The sequence below is a fragment of the Callorhinus ursinus genome, unplaced genomic scaffold (genome assembly GCF_003265705.2).
Source record: "Callorhinus ursinus isolate GAN/ISIS: 27379988/994484 unplaced genomic scaffold, GSC_fseal_2.0 scaffold3, whole genome shotgun sequence".
Lineage (NCBI taxonomy): Eukaryota > Metazoa > Chordata > Mammalia > Carnivora > Otariidae > Callorhinus > Callorhinus ursinus.
In genome coordinates this window covers 22899041-22916382 of record NW_027397065.1, presented here as the reverse complement: position 1 = coordinate 22916382, position 17342 = coordinate 22899041, and the positions used below count along the sequence as shown (strand labels likewise).

The 17342-nt window shown below is 40.5% G+C and overlaps 1 protein-coding gene across 2 annotated transcripts in view; it reads left to right on the top strand.

Moving 5' to 3' along the window:
- FBXL17 (F-box and leucine rich repeat protein 17) overlaps positions 1 to 17120 on the top strand; it is a 512428-nt gene extending 495308 nt beyond the window's left edge. For both annotated transcript variants that reach the window (XM_025866870.2, XM_025866868.2), the window contains one exon: positions 14202 to 17120. In XM_025866870.2, the coding sequence (XP_025722655.1) occupies positions 14202 to 14342 (141 nt within the window). In that variant the 3' untranslated portion in view covers positions 14343 to 17120. The remainder of the gene's footprint in view (positions 1 to 14201) is intronic.
- The last annotated feature ends 222 nt before the right edge of the window (positions 17121 to 17342 follow it).

The following is a 17342-nucleotide window of genomic DNA, read 5'->3' as shown; positions in this document are numbered from 1 at the left end:
TCCACACCATGGAAATAATCGAATTAATTCATTTCTCATCAAACTGCCATTGCCGAGACCTTTCTCCTCACCTGCTCCAATTCCTGAAGTACTTAGTTGAGGAGTGAAAATAGATGATTTCTTTCAACAAGGAATGATTTCTCCAGGTCAGAAGAAATTCTTGTGTTCACACAGAGTTCCTCATTTAAATGGTGGAGAGATTTAATCAAATCAATGAGAAGCCAACACGGAAAGCAAGAAATAGAAACCAGTCATCTCTTTAAAGCCAGAAATCTACTTTACAACCTTAAAATATCAAGGGCCAACTTTTGTGTGCCCAATTTAATGTAAAAATATTCAGGGGAAAAATTGACCACTGCATTTTTCAGGAAGTAATTATGGTAAGAGAAAGCCTCAACCACCTACATATTTCTGTGGAGAAAATGGAGTTTTTATCAGCTTGTTTAGGAATCAGGAGCAGGAAAGCCCTATGGGGAAAATAATATAGGACTCTGTAACTAATATACAGAACTAACTGGAAAAATCAGTTTAAAGGAAAAATAATTTGTGGGGTGCTGTGTCCAGGACTGTTTTGGTAGCAGTTCAGCCATGAAACCAAGTGTGTACCTGCAGGGACTCCCCACTCCCCTGCAATGCATGCACAGCTGTTTCCAGATTGCCCGTAGCCAAAATTGAAAATTGAGAATTTATGCCTTATCAAAGAAAATAAAGTGAAAAACAAAACAAAACAAAACCTTCTGTCCTAATAAGGCAGGAGTGGTGTTGACTGTATTCGATTGTGCTGTCCCAGGCCTGGGCGACGTAACCATCGCCCGGACCGCGCACGGCCGTGTGCTCACAGGAAGAGGCAAGATGAAAAGTGGTGAGAGAGCGTGGCTGGGGCTCGAAAATCTGAACCTCAGTCCTTCACTTGAAGAATCAGCATCTTGTTCCTTTTGCTGATAAAACAGTTTCTCCAGGTGATTTTCGCATAGGAACGCTTTGAAACACATTTTTTACAACCCTCTCCTGATTATTCTTGGTAATTGAAACAGAAAGACACATCAGCTGAAATTCAGAGGTTACCTCACAACCTTACAACCTCACGGTAGCCAAGAGTTCCCATCTCCTCTTCTTCCGATCCTATTCACCTGAAAGGCCTTCCCTGTATTTAAGTGTGAAGCCAAGAAACACAGCATGTTGCTGTCAGACTGCAGGGTTTTCAAATTCTACCTCCTTCGCTTTACTGTCTGTGGGATTTTGGACAGCTTAATCCCTAGAAGCCTCAGTTTCACCATCTGAAAAATCGCGATACATTTACTCCATAGGGTTGTTCTGAGAATAAATGAGATAGTGCAACAGAGCGCTTAGCCCAACATCACGTACACTGTAAGCCCTCGGTAATGTCAACTACTATTCCTATTATTTATTCGTATATACATATCTGTTCTGGAATCTTGTATGTGATATTTAACCATGACATGAACTACCTGGTTCATAAGATTGTAGCTGTGAATATAACTTCACATGCTAATATCTTGCAAAGAAAACTAGGCCCTGAGACTTAGCAGTTCTCAGGAACAAATAGAATCTATTTTTTTCATACTTAAAACCCATTAAATAACAATTACACTTATAAGGGAAGAAGAAATTCCCAAACCAGTAGGTCGCAGTCCTTTCCTCAGAAGAGAGTAAAGACTTGCCAAGTTAGATGGCCATGCAGTGTCCAGACTGGGACTTGTTTCGTTTGCTTCTTCAGGAAAATCGACATCTCCCCTAGAACACTTATTTAAGGGAATGTGCTGTAAGCAACTGCTTATGTTTTGTGTACTTCTGTTACGGGATTGATGTATAGTGAAATTTTATGTTTTTTAGAAAGGAGAAAGGAGAGGGTCTGCTGTTCCCCAGATGCTGTAGGGTGAATAGAATGTTATGTTAGAGTTTGCCTGAAGGCACCTGGCAGTGTCATTGCTTTGCAGTAAATAATCTCCTTGGAACTTTGATTTGGCTTAAGTAATTATATGAAAGAATTAGGTTGCAGGATCATATTATTTTTCTAATTTGGAAATAGAAAAGGTAACAGCAATTTCTTAACAGGGCTCAGATTAGATCCCAGAACTCCTAAGCACCTGACTTCACAGTAGAAGCAAGGACGGCTTGCAGTGGCTTAGGAGGCTGAGGGACGACAGCCCCTTGGGAAGGAACCGGCTCAGCCTGCACGCAAGGCCCGGCCATTCAGCAGCAGGTTTGCAGGGGAAATTTTGTTTCGCAAGTAGGTTTTCAAGAAGAAACCTAAACTCCCTCCCCTGTCCCAATTTTTATCATCTATTTTATCCATTTATTCAAGAGAGATCCGTTGAGTCGCTTACTTGTGTTCCAGTCACTGTGATAGGTGACAGGTCAGAAAAAACAGTGAATGAGACCGTCTCTACCCCCACGGAGCCCGCAGCCTCCTGGGGGAGACAGACAAGCAAGCAGGCAATTACAGTGCATGCAGTAAGACTGCAAATTAGTTGTCAGAAATGGCACCCCAAAGTATATTTCTTCTGCATAAAGAACCTTGCTTTGATTCCCACATCTGTTTTCAGCCGTGGTCCTCTGTGGTTGTTTTCCGCCACGCTACTGATTCCGCTCTTTCCAGCGTCACCGGTGACTTCCTCGTCACCACGTCCTGTGGCCACTTCTCTGTCCACAGTTTGCTTCATCTCCTAGCAGCTGCATCGCCGTGGTAACCGTGCCCTCCTTCATGAGAATGCTTCTCTCTTGCCTTCAATGTCACCCATGCTCCTGCCTTTTCTATCTCCATCTCCCGGACTGCTTCCTTCATCTGTGAAGTGGAAATAAAAATAACACCTTTCCCGTAAACTGTAGAGAGGATTAAATGAGTTAATGTGTGGAAAGTTCCTTACACGAAGCAAGCAATAAACATTAGCTCTTACTTGCTGTGACGGTGAACGCTTACCCTCCTCGTCCCCATCCCTCTCCCCCTCATTAGAATGTAAGATCCGTGGATTTCTGCTTCTAGATTGTATCGCCAGACCCTGCCACAGTGGCTGGTACATTACAGTTACTAAACAAATATGTGTTGGAGGATGGATGGATGGACTGTGTTTCTCATCTGCATTTTGTATAGTTCCAGGATTCTGAGGAGGTCTGAGGAGTCTCTGGGAATGACAGAGTGGGTAGGGGGCCTGGTCCTCTCACCTAACTTCAGCCAGAGCAGCCCCACTTTCATCGCTTCATTTATTTAGTTTACTTATTTGGTTTGTTTATTTATTATTTTGGTTTGCAGAAGTATTGTATAGCTATAAGCAAGTTTGAAAAACATTAGATCCCACTTCCTCCTAATAGTTTTATAGATAATAAGAAGTATCTGAAGGGGCGCCTGGGTGGCTCAGTCAGTTGGGTGTCTGCCTTCGGCTCAGGTCATGATCCCAGGGTCCTGGGATCGAGCCCCACATCAGGGTCCTTGCTCAGCAGAGAGCCTGCTTCTCCCTCTCCCTTTGCTGCTGCCCCCACTTGTGCTCTCTGGCTCTCTCTCTGTCTCATGAATAAATAAAATCATTTTTTTATTTTTATTTTTTTTTTTTAAAGATTTTATTTATTCATTCATGAGAGACAGAGGGATAGAGAGAGAGAGAAGCAGAGGGAGAAGCAGGCTCCCAAGGAGCAGGGAGCCCGATGCGGGACTCGATCCCAGGACCCTGGGGTCATGACCTGAGCCGAAGGCAGACGCTTAACCATCTGAGCCACCCAGGCGCCCTAAAATCATTTTTTTAAAAAGTGTCTGGACAGAGGGAAATAAATGACTAAAAAAGATGATACCTTGGATTTAATACCAGTTTCCATAGCTGGGGGGTTGTGAGTGTAGCCAAAAGCCCCTGGGGTTCAGGATAGTCACGGACAGAGTCCAGGCATCTGCTGTATGATTGGACTCCCAATTCCTTCAGAGCCTAACCCCAGAATGCTCTGACTTATATAGAGTCTCTCTTCTGAACACCAAAAATATCACTTGTTTTCAGGTTGTTGTTTTTTTTTTTTTTTTAAGATTTTATTTATTTATTTGATGGAGAGAGACACAGCGAGAGAGGGAACCCAAGCAGGGGGAGTGGGAGAGGGAGAAGCAGGCTTCCCGCTGAGCAGGGAGCCCGATGAGGGGCTCGACCTCAGGACCGTGGGACCATGACCCGAGCTGAAGGCAGATGCCTAACGACTGAGCCACCCAGGCGCCCCTCCGGCTTTCTCATCCACAGATTTACAGATCACTTTTATGCAGAATAAATTTTTGCTGGTAATAAATTTGTTTTAGGAAACAGGTCAAATCCATCAATTCTACCTGATGGAAACCGCCGTTTTAGAAGGATATTTTTTCATTAGGTGTCCGCTGGTGATTACCACTGCCCTAGGCTTTATGTAAGAAAATAAAAACTGAAATCAAGAAAGCCATTAAGCATAAAAGAAAAGATGTTTTTAGTTCTGAGAGTATTCTTTCTCGATTGTGTTTTTCAGCTTAACTTTGAGAGTTGAATTTAGAAACACCCAGATGTGTTCTATAAATACATTACACCTACTGCTTAGTTAGTGACTACATTAATTATCTTATTAGGGCCCAGTGTTTCTCAAATAGTCAGTCTTTTGCTGAAACGTTTAGAGCATCACAGATGACTCCCCAAGTGGCTTTCTCCACCTTGATGTCCCACACAGGTCTGCTTTGGTTCTCATCTGCGCCGCACATGCAAATCTATACAAAAAATGTATAGATGTGTGCAATAGGTCAATTCCATGGCCAGTGGTCTATGGCTTTGGAATGGAACACGCAAGGCTATACATAGAGCTTACACTTGACTTGAAACATCCTTCTTGGTGGAAGATTGGTTGGTGGAACAGGGAATGAAAATGTCACTAATTTCTCTGACAGTCTGGTTGTTGGACTCCTGTGACACTAATCTCTAATTAGAGGCTTCAGGTTGGCGAGCCCCGATTCTCACTTAACACTGCAGGCGGTTCTGTGATCCTCACCCTCCCAGGTTCTTTGCTGCTTTCTCACTGTGCTAATTCAAGTGAATAGAAAGCAATGCTAGTGTTAACAGGCAGCCCACATTTCATGAAAAGGAGACAGCATGAAGCCAGGCCTGTTGTGATATTGACAGAGCACAGCACTTCCAATCATTGCAGATTCTGAAATGGAATGACTGCATTTGACAAAGTTGACTGAATTTATGAGCCTACCTCTGTCAGGTTCATTGCATTCTCAGTATCTGTCTCTTTCTAAGCTTTGGGACTTTTAGATGAGTTTTTTGCCACCAAGAGTAATATTTCTTGCCTCTCTATATAAAAAAAAAATACATCTGTAAAGGCCTCAGGCCAGTAGTATGAGGTTCATACGTGAAGTGAAGTGCATTGTGGGTGGCCTATAATCAAACAGCTGACTCCCATATTTAGCAGGTGGCATTTAGTCTCCAATAAGATAATCAGTTTTTCTTCTTAAAATTATATTAAATACTTAATCATGTGTGCTCCGTCCTTCCACCTCATGGGTGGTCCCTTGAGGAAGCACTACATACATCCATGTGACACCTGGGTTTAAGGGAATCTTCCCTTCCATTAGCTACTGGGAAGGTCAGGAGGTGGCCTCCTTTGGCTGTGCCCAACTAGAGTTCCAATACCTATGTTGAAGGAGAGGAAACCAGTCTGTTTTTACCACATTCAAAAAACATACCTTTTGTTTCATGTAGTGATGAGTATTTGTAAAAAGATGGGCTAATAAGCTGTAGGAGCAGCAGTTTCTTTTCTCCAGAAGCCCTGACTCAGTTTAATGTAGAGGGCAATATGGGAGGCAAGTGCACACTTGTTACCTTTAAATAATCTTAGTTCAGACCTTGCCTTCAGATTCCCAAGAGCAGAAATCACCTGTGCCCTCTACAAGCTCTTCAGTTGAAAGCTGTAGACCAGTAGGTCTCAACCTGAGCTGCACAGGAATCTCCTGGGGGGAGGGGGGGGCTTTAAAAAATACTGGTGCCTGGGTCCCAGTCCCCCAAGATTCAGATACAGTTAGTCTGGGATATGACCTGAGCATCGGGATTTTTAAAAGATCCCCAGGTGATTCTGGTGAGCAGTTAGGCTGAGATCCACTGTATTCTTTTTTGTGTTCTTGGTTGCAGACACAGTTTAACTCATCCCACTTCAATAAACACATATCAGACATTTGTTATGTGTGAGTTACTGTGGAGTTCGTGGTGAAGGACATTCATCGGTTTGACTGAGAGAGGGAGGGAAGGAAAAGAATGTGAAGTTGCCTGTACAGTAGAGACAAAGAGCAGGTGCTTTGGCTCACACCTAGAATCGTTTTCACAGCCCTCACCAGTCTGGGGAAGACCCTTTCTGTTCACTGTGGGCTCTGCCCACAGTCTGTTCGTGCCTTACTGCTGTATCCTCCTCCAGACTGCTGGAAAGCTTAGCCTTGCTGCTAAAGAGAAAGGTGAGGTGAGAGAGTGTAAAAGTCGCTCCAAATTTTTGGTGTCCTGCACCTCCGTGTTCTAACGTAGAGCAGCATCAGCAGGACATGGCACATCACCCAAACAGGGACATGAGAAGCCCTGCTACAAAGGGAAGGAAATAGAATCCCTGAAGAGAGCGTGGTGCATGGTGTTGCCTGTGCAGGGTCCCGGGAAAATCAATGTATCATCTGCTGTTTTATTCTTTTCTTAGTATCCTATTTAAAATATTTTAAACTGCACTTAGATGACTCATCTCATTTACATGCAAATTTGACGTATTACTCGAATTCACATTACCCTCATTTTATCCATTTTGCTATGTGCCCATCTTGGGGCCAGCGGGCACTTGCTTAAAGAGCATTTGGGCCTTATTTGAATATGCTTTGTCCACGATGACTTTTGCTACACCTTGTGAGTGCCAGGTTCCACAGATAACCAGTACAGTTTCCCAGAGAGCCAAGACACTCAGAGAGAAGCAGATTCTGGAGGCAGATTGCCCGACAGACAACACTCTGCCTCTGGGCCACCAGGAGTCAGCCTCTGGAGCTGTTAGCAGTGAGTGACATTGCCCAGGGAGTCTGTGAAGAATGACAGACCAGTGTGAGGGCAAGAGCCCTGAATTAGGAGAGAGGAGTTGAGTGTGCTATTTGCAGCACCTTCACAGGTGTACTATGGGTTCCTTACTCTCCCCCCCCCCCTGCAGATAGAGGGGTCCATTTTCTTCACCCTCCTTTCCTCAAAACAGAGCTTTGTGAAATGAGAGCTACTTCAGTTATACCCTTGAGTTTGCTAGATGAGCTGGAGAAACATTGCCTTACAAAGCTTACAAAGTAAGGGACAGATTCGTGTTTTATTCTGGCTCATGAATGGGTTTCCTTTCTTCCCTGAATAATTTGTATGTATTTAACACATATGTACACAGGCTGATGCCTCCTTGTCCTTCAGAAGTTCAATTAAATATTACTTCTTTGGAAAGCCTTTTCCCACCCTCCTGGAGAAGGCCGGGTGCCTCTGTCCACGGCAACCTGCACTTCCCCTGGAAAGCACTTCTCAAGCTTTGCTGTGGCTGGTGTAATTGTCCATTTTCCCTGCCCCCAGAGGACAGGGACCGTATCTGTCATGTTGGTCATTGTACCTCTGGGACACAGAAAAATGTTTTGATGGGCCAGAGACTGGAGAGAAAGCAATGCCTGTGTATGTCATGAGGCAGTGTGCCCTGCCGGGAGGTCCCTTATTAGTCCCGCAGTGTCCTCATTGTCTCTGTCACGTTTCAAAGTCTCCTGCAACCACAGCTCCACAACAGAATATTCCCCAAGCCAAGTGAGATCCATTAGAATTTACATTCCCACAGAGCAGCCATTTTGGAGAAATTGTAAAGGACTTTGAAATGTATTTATATGTAAATTGAAACCATTTTTCGCCATGTAGATGGAAAGTGCATGTCAGTGAACATTTTACTGGGGCAGGTGATTGGTTAGGCCCCAGTCGGGCACTTCCTGCACCTTGCTGTTACCTGTGTGCTGGACCAGCATGGCACAGGGCAGACAACATTTGTGTTTAGGAGTTCTGGATTCAAATCCTTGCTCCCATTTACCAGCTGCATAACCCTGTGTGAAATACCAGTTCTTTCTGAGCCACAGTTCATCTGTAGTAAGGAACATTAATGCTTATATGACTGGAAAAGAGCAGATGCTTACTGAATAATTTTCCCATTCCCTCCATACTGGAATAGGGACATACTTTTGATTTGCTTCTATTGGTCATTAAGATGAAAAATTACAAAATTATTTCAAGTATTTTGTCAAAGTAAACCATGGTGAAGAGAAGAAATGTGTTTGACTTATCCCTTACCACATGAGTGCCTAAATCTGATGAGTACAGTGTTTCTCAGCGGGGAGCATAGGATAGTTCGTGTTGGAGAATTTTTCCTTGTCTGGGACTGTACCAGGAGTCACAGTATTACTGTCATGCTATCTGTAACAACAAATGCCAAACACCACTGTGATGACAAAACCAACAACAACAAAAAGCTCCTCAGATTGCCATTTGCCCCCAGGTAGCAGTGAAGGCAGGTAGAATTGCTGAAGCCCAAGAAATTATAGGAGGTAGTATTGTCCTGAGTCAGGAGATCTGCCCACAGTTCACCTTCTGCCACCAGATAACTGTGACATGAGAACGGACCTTAAATGTCACAAAATTTCAGAGTCTTCTGTGGACCCCTTCTGGGTCCACCACGCTGAGCAGGGTGCTAATGCTGTAAGCAGAAGCATTAAATCTTCTGAACCATGTGGGTTTTTGCGAAGTTTTGGAAACTGGCTCATATCTAGTGACCATAAACATCTTTCTCAGTGTTATCCAGCCAGTGTAGTAACCCTGATCTCCAGTAAGGAAGGCTGCCATCATTTAACTGAAGCACATAGCTTGGGCATTTCCTGAGTACTACCTGACAGCAGCATGACCCAACAAAAATGGCTGAACCACCATCATGAGCTACTTTGGTCTCCTGTGCAAAGTTGTTGGAAACACCAGGGAAGGTGTATCTGGAAAGACTTACCCAGTGATGTCAGATGGAGAGGAGAGTAGCACAAAGAATCACTTTGGGTGTGAGCTTCAAAGGACGAAAGGAGTTTGGAGCCGCCATAATATCAAGACTTTAGAGACTGCTACCACTGTAGCTGGAATGGTCTGGGAACAAGGTGAGCTTATCTGGCGCAGTACTAATCGGTGCTTCTGTGTTTACTCAATACCTATTCCTTGAATGACTACTACAGTAATTGAGCCAGCAAATATTTATTGAGTCATTACTAGGTGCTAGACATTCTATAGGTGCTAGGGATTTGGCCGTGAACAAAACCAACAGAAACTCCTGTCTTTTGAGCTCATAATCTAATGGGGCAAGAATACAGCGGGGAGTGTGCATAGGACAGAAAACAAAGGGATGACTCAAATACTCTTTGCTGTCAAGGAACTTACAGTCTAGCAATAATGCAATACATGTTGTTGGTATTGGTATGTTCAATAGTGATCGCTTTCTGCAGGGAAACTTTCTCCATTTAGAAAAAAGTAATTTTTAAAAAAGTGATTTTAAGTGGTTTATTATATTCATAAGTGTGATTTTAATATACTCAGGTGTCAAATATTTCCTCCCTCATAAGAAACAAGTCCTATTTTAAAACATAAGGCAAAGAAGAAATAAGAATCACATAATATAAATGGTTTCTTTGGCAAATTTTATCAGAAATAATATTTTTTTCAACCATTGTTATCATTGGGGAGATACTTCAGGCTTGGGCTTACACTTAGCTGGAACGTTCTGGGGAAGGTTTTGATGAGGTGAAACTGCGGTGTGATGGTCTAGATAAATTAGCTCAGCTGAATCTCAGAGGCTCTGAAGGTTCTCTCCTCACCCTTCCATAGTAGCAGCAGCAATAGAATGAAACTATGGTGTGATTTACCTTAATTAGCATAGCAATTTACCTCACATTTTCAAAAAGTGCTAATAGATGTTAACTCAAAATAGATTAAAATACCAGACAAATTGCTACTACCTTGAAAAGAGTTATAATAATTTTGAAAATGTAAATTATGGTTTTGCAGTCTTTGGAGAGAACCATAAAATCCAATTTTTCTTATATTTAAAAAAAAACCTGTGATACACACTTTTTTCCCTTTAATCACAGTAATTTCTTCAAATGACACCACTGCATATTTCTTAAGATAGGCTGCATTTTTCAAATCTCCTGTGTAATATAGGAGTTGCCATTGATAGTTTTCAGCAAGAGGAAAAGAAATTGAATACAGAAAACCAGGGATCATGGGGAAATTAAAAAAAATTCATCTATGTTCCTTTCTTATATTACACACATTTTATGAGTTGGAACAGAGAATGGTTCTTTTCATTCTAGTGAGTGGAGTTGTGCATGACAAAATGTCTGCAGAAATGTGTATGTAGGCGTAACAATTTAAAATGATTTGGACCCTCCTGGTGTCTTACACCGAACTCTTTCTCTAAGGCACCAAAGTGCTTATAGATTCTATACAAAGAGGTGAGCATAATTTGTACTTCTGAGGAGTAAATGAAAATAACTTTAGTATAAAATTTGTCAGACCATATCGCCAGGAGACACTATAAGTAAAAGATAGAACTTTCCCTAGTGGGAACACATGTATTTCCCCTGAATAGCTTCTACCCAACAAAGCTCTAAAATAGAATATTTGCATTTTCCCCTCTGCTTTGTTTTCTAGAATTTACAGAGCATAGTTAGCAAAAAGATTACTTAGAAGACATATTATACCCTCAGAGGATTACTTGTTCTGTTTTTCATACAGCCATATGAAGCCAAGTTACTGTCTATTCTTGCTCAGAACCTGTGAAAGCCAGAGAGCTAATATACTCTATATTCTCAGCTACAGGTAGACCTTACTTAATGCAACAGAAATAGGTAAATTGAATTTTGGTAAATCAAAGGACATATAAAAGACGTTGGGAGAGCTGAGAAAATAAATTAACCTGACCATGGAAGACTTTACCAAGTGAACAATTACCCCTCATTGATGTACTTCATAAATTTATCTCCAAATATCAAGTTTGCTTAAGGTGAATTGTATCTCTCTTCCTGCAAAAGTTATCACATAGAGATATTTTCTGTTTTTAAAAATTGGATCTCCAAAACAAATTGCCTGTCAGCCCTAGGTATAGGACTTTATACAGGCCCATGTGTAGATTAGAAAAGATGCAGCACAGAAGACAGGCCCCATCTTTAGAGTGGGTTTAAATGTCTTCTCTTCTCCACTCTTTTGTCATCTCTTTTCAGGTAGTTGTTCCTTGGATACCAAGTGGTTTGGACCACACTTTCTTCTCTTGCAATGCAATGTAGATTTTCTGGGTGCCCTCTCTGACCAAGTGACTTCAGTTCTTTCTTAGTGAGACCTGCATCCTTATGGGTTTGTTGATGGCAGGAGGGAGGAAGGTAACCTAACAGCAGAATGGGAAACATCAGGTAAAGAAAAAGGAGGATTTTCCAAAAGTAGATATTTAAAACCTGGACTGTTTTATTAAGGAAAGTTCTAGACTCTCCCCTAGAGAACAATAAGATATAATAGACTCTACTTGTATATGAAGTATGTTTTAAAGGTTACTTCTTGCCCTATGATTATTTTACTTTGAACATTACAACTAATGTTATCAGAGCTCATTTCTGAAATATCTCAGAAATTGAACAATATTGAGCATTGCTATAGAGAATTTATTGAGGGCCTGCTATAATAATAAGAGCTACCATTTGGGGACCTTTTTAAGTCAGTCACAGTGTTAAGCATATCATTACACTTAATCCTTATAACAATCCTATGACTTAAGTACTTTTATTCTGTGCATACAGTTGAGGAAACTAAGTCTTGAAGAAATAAAGCAAAACCAGGGTTCTCACCTGTTTCTGGTTGACTCTGAAGTCCATGGTATGAACCACAGTTACCATGTTTCTTCTCTTTGTTGTGAATAGCTTGATAGCCTTAAAGGTAAAAGGCAGTCCCCTGGTCCCCGGCTTCTGTTCAGGTGGAAGGCAAAGGCAGGTAAAGAGATGGTTGCAACATGAGAGCACTTAAGTGAAAGAAAAACCATGCAGGGTGCCCGCCACAGGTGCACAGGGAAGGGGATGCCTAACCCAACCTCTCTGGGAGACAGGATTGCTTAGGGAAGACTTCCTGAAGGAGGGAATTCCTGAGCCAAATAGGAATTCCTCAGTGAATCATTGGTCTTTGTGATTAGTATTTGAGTGTATGGCTTTGCCTTGCTTTGAGTTTCTATTTTTTATTCATCATTTGGTATTTATTTTATCATTCATTCACTAATCACAAGGCCTGACTTAGGGATACAAAAATGACCTTGGCTTTTGTGGATTGTACATTGGAGCAGGAGAAACAGACCTTAAGTGAAGCAATTATAAACTAACTTTAGAAGTGCTAGGAAGGCAAAGTGGGCAATGTTAAAAGAATAAATAATCTGGAAGCCTTACCTAGCTTGGGGAGGGGAGCAAGGATAGGGCAGGCAGTGATCAAAATTTCCTGGGGAATGACATTGAAGCTAAGAACTCAAGAATGACTAGGAAGTAGGCATAACAAAGGGGTTTTTAGGGGAAACTGGATTAAAAAAGTATTCCAGGAAAGAGAATAGCATGTGCAAAGACCCTGAGGCCAGAAGAAACTTGGACAGTTTGATGATCTGAAATTAAGTCAGGTGACTGGAGTATCAAAAATACGCTAGAGAGATAGGCAGGGCTAGATGGTGTATGATCTTCTAAGTGTACTGTTATAAGCTGCCTCAACTCAAGCAAGACTTAGAGCATAAATTTAAATTAAAAAATTAAAAATATTGCTTAAAAATTCTCTTAGGGCCCTCAGTTCATATTCTCAACTCTAATTTATGTATCAGTTTTTCCTTTTTATTTAAGATTATTTTCTTCTTGTTTTTGAAAACAATGTTATACACTGTATCTATATCACAAAAAAGAATTAACTACATGGTTTGGTTGAATTTGGAATGAAAGTTGATTTAAATATAAGCAAGTCTTGAATAGAGACGTAGTCTGACAGATTATCATCAATGCAATGTTGAAATATCAATTCTCGATTAAAAAAAAGATTATATATAACATAGTTTTCCACATCACTCAGAAAACATCATGTTATTTCAGAAAAGTGCAGATGACTGAATGTGATGGTCATCATACTTCTAAACAGGCTTTCAAACCAAACAGCAAGGGTTTGATGTTGCTTTAGGTTTTTCCTGGTGGTCCTGATATTTTTCGATAATGAACAGACATGGAGAGGGAGCACAAAATTGTGTATCATAAGCACCTTCTTTCAGACCAGCTTACTCAGTATAAATGAAATATTGATGTATTTGAAAATGCCCAAGTGTTCAATAAAGATTTTAAATAAAGCTACCTAAAAGTTGTGGTTCTTAGGTTAATCATTTATTTATCTAAAGGATGAAGGAAGCTGTCTACTTCTGTGATATGAACTGCAATCAGCTTTAAAATAATTGACAAATTAATCCCTTCACAGCACAGCAATTGTAAAGGTGTTAGTTTTAATTAGGCCTGTCTGATTGCCTTGTCTAATCAAGAATCAAGGTGGTATCTTTGATGGTTAAGGTCTGTCGGGGCCATCCCTGACCTGCCAGCCGTGTATGTTTTAATTATTGATTCCTCACATTTCAGCCCTTTTCACAAAGGGACATGAAGTTTGCAATACCTTAACATTTAAAGGAAAGAAAAATAAACATTTTCCCCAACACTTCTACCTAGAATCCTGTGGATCTTCTCTACTAATCTACAGTTTTGTCCTAAAAAAGCTGTCAGGTCGATGATGAAGTCAAATGCACATAAGAATGCTATCCTACTGCTGCCTCTTCTCCCAAGCACTAGCTTTTCAACGGGCATTGTTAGGATCTCAGTAAGCCACTGTCATTTATGCCTCTAGAAAACACATTTGATTTCTTGATATCATACATCTTTTTGAAAAATCCCCAAGGGTGAACGCCAGTACTTAGGAAATCAGGAAGGTCAGACAAAAAGGAACACGTATTTTATAAAACGCTTTCTCACGGGGCTGAGAAAGAACGAGGCAAGGGTTCCTAGTGCCACCATAAGCACACCAGAGAACGTGGGCAGCTCGTGGTTTCAGTGGTCCCCGTGCGTGACGGCAGCTCTTCTGTGGTTGCAGGTCAACGAAGTCACGGTGGAGCAGCTGGTGCAGCAGTACCCCCACATCACCTTCAGCACCGTGCTGCAGGACTGCAAGAGGACCTTGGAGAGAGCCTATCAGATGGGCTGGACCCCCAACATGTCTGCCGCCTCCTCCTAACACTCCTGCTCATGCATACGGCCACTCAGGTCATTCAGCAGCGTGGAGAGGACCTGGAGATTTGGGGTGGGTGATCCCTTGGAAAGGTTTTAACTGTTCCATGTCTACGGGTGTACCCCAGTGTGTATATTTGTGTCTTGTTTGCATACTGCATAGCCTAAGCGCAACTGCTATTTGTTCCCAGGTGAGCTGGGGTTTGTTTGTTTTTCCCTTAAAAATTAAAGATTTCGAAAGCCACAGACCCTTTAGTTTTTAGGTTCAAAGGCCTGTTTCTCTAAAGAAAAAAAAAATTACTGTAAAACCAAAAACTTTGGTCTCTTATCTTGAGCTTCTAATTATTGCCTCTTGAAGATGCCCTGACAGAAAGGCATGTGCCTTCTCTTTTGATGGGATGGAATTGTGCACTTCTCCTGATGATGACCAGACCAGAAGTGATATTGCACTAATTAGAAACCAGGAAACCAGTACTTTGCAGAATTTCAGGCACATACACACATCCAGGTTCTCACACCCCTCCTGTACGTGTACACGTGCATGTGTGCACAAACTCCAGGGCAGTTTCTTTCTAGATTGTTTTCTGACAGAGGGGCCTCCCTCCAGGTCACTGAGGGAACATGTCATCCACTGTGGCTCTGCCTCAGTCTATCCACAGAGGGCTGACTTGCTATCTGTAGGTGAGGTAGGGACTAAAGGAAATAAAGCCTTCTGTGAGGTTTTTGTATGGAGGCAACAATCTGAACTCCCCTGGCCAGCTCACAGAAGTTAATTATTCATTATTCTGTAAACATGTTCTGTTGAGTCCTGAATATTTTCGTTAAGTTTTATGTTAACATTGTATTAGCTTTTATTTCATGGGCAGTAACTGGTCCAGGTATATTTTAATGATATTTGGAGCTAACCCTAGCATTATCCACATTAAAGGCACCAGTGTAATTAATAGTAAGCAGCTATTAAACAATAACAACAACAACAACAAACCCTACAGATCATTTAATTATTTTTGTTAATTTTGGTAATTATGAAAGTATATTCCTGAGATTTGGAGGTAGTCACATGAATAGAAGATTAATGAGTGAGATATAAGTAGACAATCTTTCTACTGATTTATCTTCTTTTTTTTTTTTTTGCTTTGCTTTTGGCTTTAGAACAGGTTTTTTGGATATATGCATGTTATTTTTGAATAGTTCTTGTGCTATTACAAAGATCTATTGCTGGTTAATGTATGAGTTAGGAGGAAAAATTAGAAAATCTTTTCATTAAGATTCTGTTTACACTTGTCAGAAATAAGCATTTCTTTGTTTAAAGATTGCCAGCTTTCAGTTAAGACATATCTATCAGTAAATGAATATATGTTTTGATTTCACACATCTTTACAATTAATTCATAGTAGGGACTCAGGCTCAAGTAAAGTTTCCTGTGTCTAGATTTATAATCAAGACAGCAGGGAGCCTTTTTAAGCTAAAGAGTGATTATCTTTCACAGTAGAGCTACATACAAAACCCTGCCTTGTGAGTTTGCTATTTATTCTTCCCCAATGTGGACATAACTGTTTTTTTGGTCTTTAGCAGATATACTAAGGTTTGAGTTTCACTTTTGGTAAGTCCCAATATAGCTAAAATGATACTAGCTGTAAGAAACAAAATATAGCTTTACATTCAAATACCATTCACTTATTTATAATGACTCCTTTTTTGTAAACACTGTTTCCTTTGATTATGTCAACATGTTTCTGATGTGGCATGTTTTTTGCTTTTAATCCCAATCAGTTAAGAAAATCTAGTTAGTAAGCACCAAGGGTATTTTTTCCATCACTAAATAGGTTACTAATTTAATTTGAAAGGAATAAAATTTGTGTAAGGAAAAAAAAGCTGTTTATTATTAATAAAAAAGTTCTTCTTGCACATCAAGTGGTATTGTTTTCCTATTCATTTCCCCACCACTGAAAAATATTTTAATTCACAATATTTTAACTGGTTTTTAATCCAAAACTAATTTATGACAGTGTGTATAGTAATAGTAACTTGAGTGAATAAACAGAAGTTTAATTTTTATATATGTCACACTATATTTTAAATAGTTAAAAAAGACAAAAGAAGGGAGAGCCATTGATGATATGGATGGTGCCATTTCAGTTCAAAGTTGTAATAATCTTTAGAGTGTTACAGTTTGGTTGTCAAGCGGTTTCAGAAGTGTATAATTGATTTTTTTTAAATGTTGCATTTTTTTAATCTAAAATACAGCACTATAACATGCTTTAGCTTGGGGGTGGGGTGGGGTGGGGGACTTGCACTTATTCTTTAAGATGTTGACTAATCCAGAAAGCCTGATGCAACATAACCTGGAAAACTGCTTTGGTATATTTGTAGAAATCTGTAGAAATATCGTATCCAGCCTCAAAGCATTAATCTCAAAAAACAACCAGAAAAAAAAAAAAAAAGCATCACCTTGAATGATCCTGTGATGGTTGTTGAATGTGTTCTCATTAGATGCTTTGAACTGAGGCTTAAAATGATTTCTGGGCAATATAGAATTTCTTGTTTTGCTTAGAATGTCATAAATATATGTGAACACGTTTAATGCAGGGCTTTTTATCCTCTCCAAAATGTCAACAGTATTTTCAGAATAAAAACTATGAAATATATTGCTGTAGTGAAAAATTCTGGTCCTTTGTCTTTAATGTCTTTTTGAGTGGATAAAGGAAATTCACCCAGTTTGTAGTTTCTATATCTCCGTGAATCTTTTGACCTTGCAATGGGTTGCAATAAAAGAGAAACAAAACACTGTGTCTTTTGTTTTATTTTAGAGACAATAAATGGCCTCCCTGATGCTGGTTGGGTGTGATGCATGCATCTTCCGTGTCCTTGTGTGTTTCACTACTGACTTTATGTAGGTTTGACTAACCAGAATAATAAACAAGCCTGGGTTTAGGAGGTTCTAATTTGGCCAGTGGTTACTGAGATAGATTAAAACCTTAAACAAGGGGTTTGTTTAAAATCCCAT